This window comes from Crocodylus porosus, unplaced genomic scaffold, assembly GCF_001723895.1.
Source record: "Crocodylus porosus isolate Cpor-Errol unplaced genomic scaffold, CroPor_comp1, whole genome shotgun sequence".
NCBI lineage: Eukaryota > Metazoa > Chordata > Crocodylia > Crocodylidae > Crocodylus > Crocodylus porosus.
In genome coordinates this window covers 17149158-17156110 of record NW_017728947.1, presented here as the reverse complement: position 1 = coordinate 17156110, position 6953 = coordinate 17149158, and the positions used below count along the sequence as shown (strand labels likewise).

The 6953-nt window shown below is 40.0% G+C and overlaps 1 protein-coding gene across 6 annotated transcripts in view; it reads right to left on the bottom strand.

Annotated features, from left to right (window-relative positions):
- USP47 (ubiquitin specific peptidase 47) overlaps positions 1-6953 on the bottom strand; it is a 106175-nt gene that overhangs the window by 34484 nt on the left and 64738 nt on the right. For all 6 annotated transcript variants that reach the window (XM_019551595.1, XM_019551597.1, XM_019551600.1 and 3 more), the window contains 3 exons: positions 5848-6015; positions 3936-4067; positions 1041-1117 (listed from right to left, as the gene is read on the bottom strand). In XM_019551595.1, the coding sequence (XP_019407140.1) occupies positions 1041-1117; positions 3936-4067; positions 5848-6015 (377 nt within the window). The remainder of the gene's footprint in view (positions 1-1040; positions 1118-3935; positions 4068-5847; positions 6016-6953) is intronic.

Below are 6953 nucleotides of genomic sequence, written 5' to 3'. Positions count from 1 at the left end.
GTGTGTGTGTGTGGGTGTGTGTGTGTGGGTGTGTGTGTGTGTGGGTGTGTGTGTGTGTGGGTGTGGGTGTGGGTGTGGGTGTGGGTGTAACCCTAACCCTAACCCCTCCATACTCCTCCATGGAGGCAGCAGCAGTCGCCAAGCCCTTGGGGTGCATGCAGACGCTGTTGCCTGGTGGTGTGCAGCTCCGGCCAGAGCTGCATGTGGAGGCAAGAAGCACAGCCAGGCTAGCCCACCTCTATCACACAGTGCGCATGTGCAGCTCCCAGCACTCGTGAATCACCAGAGCAAGCCCTGTACGCTGGAGCCATCCGTCTTCCTGCCCTGGCCCCTGCTTCCCAGCAGTCCCAGGACCTGCACATGGTGGCAGGGAGTGGGGAAGACAGCTGGATCCAGCACACAGGACTTCTTCCGGTGGTGCACAAGTGCCAGAAGCTACGTGTGCACTGTGGGGAGACCTGTGCGAAAGAGGCAGGACAGCCTGGCTGAGTTCCTTGCTGCCACATGTAGCTCTGGCTGGAGCTATGTGCTGCTGGGTGGCAGCACCTGCGCGGGGAACAAGTGCCTTAAGTGCTTGTTGCCTGCTCCTGCTGCCACCGTGATTTGCTTTTTTCTGGTCCCAAGATGACATCCCCCAATACATCCAGGGGCAAGGGGAGGGACTTCCAGGAGCAAAGGTCAGGGGCTAGGGGGCAGGACTTCTGGTCCTAAGATTGCAAGCAGGGAGCGGGGCACCTGTCAAGGGGTGGGGCTACCCTTGCAGCCCTCAATAGCTCACTAAAACTCATTAAGCAACCCTCCACCCAAAATAATTGCCCACCCCTGTATTAACTATAAAATGATCCCCAATGTTTTTTCAATTACAGCATTCCTAGTATTGCTAAAATATTTGAAGTTTTCCCTCCAGAACTGTTTTACAACTACTTGATATAAACTATGTTATTTTTTACTATAAAGAGGCAATCAAAATACACTGGCTACTCAAGTTGGTTAGAACATTCCAATTTTGAAAAAAGAATGAACAGTAGTGTATTACTAACCTAGCAAAAGCACTGGAATAATAGCCTCTGCTTCCAGATGATCCACCATATGTCTTTTTAATGTCTTCTTGGGTTATCTAATGGAAAAAAATAATTTTGAAAACATTCATTACATAATAACCATCAACTTATACTTCCTACTTCAGGAAAACTGACTTACTGCAGTCAAACAACAATTCACATTTGTTTCTAAATGGAGACATGGCAAATAGCTGCATACCCAGTAGTGATTTGGATCTTGCTTTTATACTTGACACAAATATAATTCTTAATTTTTTTGAAAGTGTCTTTCTTAACTGCATAGTGTTGTAAGAAACTGGACATTTATCTTGTCCCATATCCACACAAATTTCAACTTAATTAAATTCTTCTGTAATTTTATAACAGGTTTTAAAAATGTAGAAGAAGGTTCAAATACATGTTTCAAATCCGAGAAAGCAAATTTCCTGTTAGATAAGAGTTGAAAGGCCATGTTTTAGGAAACAACTGCAGGTGGGAAAATGTAAATATCACACAGACTCTCAAAAAAAGGAGCACAAACTTTTTCAATCAATACCTAGTCCAAATTTTCTTTAATTTAAAATGGTGTCATAGCTGTACAGCTTTACAAAAACAGATTTCATGTTACTTCAAATTTTATGTAGTGTATACATATGAACTCCCCTTTTCCAGATGTTCTCTACCATAGAAGCAGACGTAAGCAATAACATTGCCATGTTAGAGCCCCTGAAACTAGGCCATAGGATAGAAAACAAAATTGGTCCAGTGAGAATCTCAAGATACCTAAAGACACTTGGAGGCTTTGGGAAGCTGCAGATACACCAGTTTCCAGGATCAGATACATTACTCTCCAGAACTGATACAAGTCAATAAATTTCACCTGTCCCCTGAATATTCTGATATTTACGTTTCTTTGCTTCTCACCTTTTTAAAAAAAATCCTGATTTTCCAAAATGACAAAAACTGACAACACTATCACATCTTCAGTGAACTCTTAATTTAATTTTAATAACTTTCTCCTACTGGCATTTTGACAGGAAGGAAACACTAAAAGGGAGAAAGTGCCATCCAGCAGCCTACGGGCATCATTTGAGAAGTACGACTACTTAAGTTCATCTCAGGAGCTTAAGTGTGAAAACGCAGCAGTTTGATAGTTTTGCTGTCACCTTTGGTGGAATCAGTATTTCACATCTTAGTTCTTCTGATAGTCAGAAACCATAACTTATAGCTGTAGAGGCCCTGAACATCTGAAGCCTTCCAGTACGACTGTTAAGAAAGCAGGGAGCTTCCCTTATATAAGCAGAGAGGAGACAAAGCTGACAGTGCTTGCACATAATCACAGACCTAACTTCTTTTAACACACTGCCCTGTCCCTTAAATGTAATGTCGTTTGACAGATGGGCACAACCATCATCTGAAGCTTTACAGGAAGAAACTTTTACATTCAAGAACAAAAAAGAATGAGCTTGAAGTATGCTAAATTCTCTTTAGAATGGAAATTTAGAGAAGAGGGAGGAGAGTAAGATAATGGAAGAGCAAGTTTAGGGTCATACACACACGCACACACACACTTCTGATAACTAAGGTAATAATATGTCTTCCTACAAACTGGTTTTACTCGCGTACCACACGTTCCACCCAAATTCACCCTCCAGAAATGACATGCATGTTTCAAGTGGTGAAGAAAAATTCCAAGGTGGAATGGAGGCATGGAGACACTGGAATGGCTAAAGGACTCTGCTCCCTTCTGCTGCAGGAGAGATGGAGTCCTGTCATCAGCTTTATGTTTAATTCTGTCACAGCCACTGCCCAAGCAAAAAACCCTGCATTTGGAGAACATAATTTGTAAGTTCTTTTTCACATGCTCCAACATTTTCTCACTATCAATTTTTGAAATTCTTTCTGCATAGTTATTTGTTTCAAGGCAGAGTCCTTCATCAACTCCATCATCATTCAAACTGAGCTGACCAGCTGCAGCCAGAGGTTAAGTGGTGTTGACCATGGGACTCTGCCTTTCTTGTATACTGCCAGCATTCAGCCATTACAAGCCCATGCTATGGCAGGTAAGATTCTCTTTTCCTTATTCTGCCTTCCCAAAACAAGATGCATGTCTTATATGGGAGCATGCAAGAAAATATGGTACCATCTCACTGTGCTGCCAAGCTAGGTAGCTTTGTCTCTTCCCATGTTCGTTAACATCCCAAATTTGTTGAGGAATAGCAAGATTGCTTCCAGTCAACTTAATGCATTATACTAACTGATAACTGTCCCTGATGCAGAGAGCAGACTTGCTCTGGGGAGCAGACAAACTGACAAAGCGACCTTATGACCGGTAATGTAAAATGAGATGAAAACAAAGACCTGTAGTGTGCTATCACAGAGAATTCACCAACATTATTTTCTTGACATTTGATTTGAATTACTACTTCCAACTGCAATACAAAAAACAAAGAGAAAAAAAATGAAAAGAAAAAACAGGGAATCACATTATGATGTTTCATGTCTCAACAGGAAAACAGTAGCACCTCACAAAATGGAGGCATTAAATCTGTACTCTAAACTAATATTCACTGGAAATAGGAGGCTGGCTAATGTAAAAGCAGCAACACATAACTGCATCTGAACTTTTTAAAAACAAGTTTAAAAGCAAAGTTCAAGTTAAGAATATATTAATTATAATAATAATAATAATATAATTATAATAATTATATATAGTAATAAAATTATACCCAAACAAAAAGGGGAGGAAAAGATGAGAAGCTAATGTCAGGTGATAACAAATAAGCAGCTCAAAGTTTGTGCACCATCACTTCAAAACTGAAAATATGTAACCTCATTAAATACTACAAACTACCTTTTTCATTTGAGGACAAGAAAATTAAAATATTATTTTACCTTGCTAACATGCTGATCATTGAAGCTGTACCACTGATCATCACTAAAGGACTTTATACAGGCATAGTAATGGCCACCAGCAGCACTTCCCGAATGGACCATAACAGAAAAGAGTTCATACAATAAAGAATTCTGGGGAAGAAAGGAAAAAAAGAAAAAAAAAAAAAGAAAGAAAAAAATCAATAAGAAAAATGGAGTTTGCAATATCATTCTAAGAAACTACTCAGAAAATTGTTTTAAGAACTATACAAACAGTTTCTTCTGCATAATAGTGTAAGGTTAACACTGTGCTGGTTACCAGCACACACTGTTAAAGAGATGGCTTTGATGATACTGCAAGATCTAGTCTTGGAAAGATGCTTGGTTCAACCATCCCCCATCCTATTACCAATCTGTCTTTGCCAATTGCAATCTCTCTCTCCAAAACCCCACTGCTAAGACAATCTTTCTGATTTGCTGCTATGACTATTGAACCCCTCTCTCTCTAAATACTTTTTTGGGCTCCTCCTTTATTGCATGAAATGCATGTTCCTTATCTTGCATTTAAGGTCTTTCACAGCTTTAAAACCCATGCTCTGTCAGCTCCAAGACACTACCGGACTATCAAGAACAATAAGAGATATGCCTTTGCTTACTGGTCATTAGTCTTTTGTCCATTTCCCCCTCTCAAGTCCACTCTTGCTTCCTCTTATTATGGATAAGAAGTTTAATATAAAAATACATACCTACTACAAAATCCTCCTTGAAGCTTAGCCTTTAACTTATTTCTGCTTTGCTTCATACAACACACTATGAAACAACTATATAAAACTGTGCTGTGACTGATGTTCATTATAATAAAACAGAATTATTTTACTTGTCGTTTTTGTTGTCTTTTACCATGTTAATATGAATTCCATCACGGTTCTGATCTGGGTGGATCATCTGAGTACTACCATAGTATATGTAATTATAGCTTAATAAAATAATTTATGCAGCCTTCATTACTATGCAGAATGTTTATGTGGTGTTATTTGCCATTAGTTTATCAACTTGTAAGTATTCATCACCATTCACCACTAGTTTACAAGCTGGTTGTGGGTGCAATCCGAGCAACAAACAAGTTGCATTTTGGAATTAAGTCGCAGTCCATACAAGACTAGTTACCAAGTATAAACCAGGATGTACATGCGCAAAGTAAAGCATGAAGGCATACAACTATGCCTTATACTCAGACTGTGCAAACTAGAAGGGAACCAGTGTCTTCCAGAGGGCACGGAACACCTGACTGACCTATTTTAGCCTATTTGACACAAGATCTCCATTCTCTGAAATGTATGTCATTTACTCGTGTACCAGGTTGGGGGAGGGGGGAGGCATTAAGAAAAGCAGTAAGACTATACATTCTGAGACACTGATGCCAAAATACTTTACACACTCTTGGTCTTGCATCAAAAGCATTTCAGAAGAAAGTTATGCGCTTACATGGTGGTGGTGCATCAGAATAATACCATCTCCGATCAATTTCTGGTCTCTCTCAATTTCCCAGTATTCTGCCAGCTGTGAAAATCTCTGTAGCTTTTCAAAATAATTCTTCACTAGCCCTCTGTGCTATAAGATACTTGCAAAATATAAACCTGCCACAGATTTGATAATCTACCTCAACAAGAATTCACTGGTTATAAGGAAGAACCATCTTTTTACATGAATGCTTTTTGCCAGAACAAAAGCAGCTGAAACCAAAAATCAACATCTGGGAAATTCTCTCATTCTAGAAGGATCGACAAGTCCTTTGGACTTCTTGCCATACTGTGGTTTTATGCATTTGAACTTTTAAAAGAGAATCAACCTTAAAAAAACCCCAACAACACCCCCCCCCCCATTTGAGGAACATACTAAAATTGAATGTTCTTATTTATATACTCTAATATACCTTTTCACTGCCAACTTTTGAAATTCTTTCTGCACCGCTATTGGTTTCAAGGCAGATTCCTTCATCAACTCCATCATCATTTGAGAAATCATTGCTCATTTGATCACTGTGACAACTGCCTTCATTCTCTGCTCCACTATCAGTGCAACTCTCTGTTTGAGGAGACTTCTTAAAAATAAACCATAAATATTAATTTTATATAACCGGCTAAAAATTTGCATGCAGATATCATGAGATGACAATGAATTAACAAAATAACTACTCCACATTCTTAGCATCTGTCATCTATAGAACATTTTATAATCAATCAAAGCAGTCTCAGATCTGTGAAGAACTGAATATTGTCCATGTTTTACACATGGCAAACATGAAGCAGAGCTATTTACAACTGTAACAAACTTTGCAATCCTCACGATCATAAAAAGTTAAGCTACACCGATGTCTTAACATAGCCTAGAAGAAATGTAGTAGGGGTGTGTGAAGCAGACAGTATTTGATTCGGCCTGATTCGGGGGACAGTCATTTGATTCACTGATTTGGATCGCTGTCCCAATTCGATTCAGCCAAATCTGAATCTGAAGATTCGATTCTGGTTCAGAGAATCAGCTACTTGGCTGTACACACAGCTTTATATGTTTTTTCTATGTACCTAGAGGTACCAGGCTTGTGAACACTGAGATGGTGGAGCAGATGGACTGTCTCACAGGAACGTGAGGGGGGAGGGGGTCTCTCTGTTAAGGAAAGCTAGACATCCCTGCTAGCTGATGTTGGCGACCAGGATGGATGACTGGAGACCCTCTGGGTTAAAATCCATGGGGAACATGGCACAGGGGACACAATGGTGGGAACCTACTACAGACCTCCCACCCAAAGTCAAGAGCTTGACCAGGAGTTCGCGTGGGAACTGGGTGAGGCCACATGCTCCAGGACCATGGTTGTCATGGGTGACTTCAGTTACCTGGATATCTCATGGGAGGATCACTCAGCAAAATCCGAGTGGATTTTTTGAGAGAGGGGGGAGGCATTAAGAAAAGCAGTAAGACTATACATTCTGAGACACTGATGCCAAAATACTTTACACACTCTTGGTCTTGCATCAAAAGCAT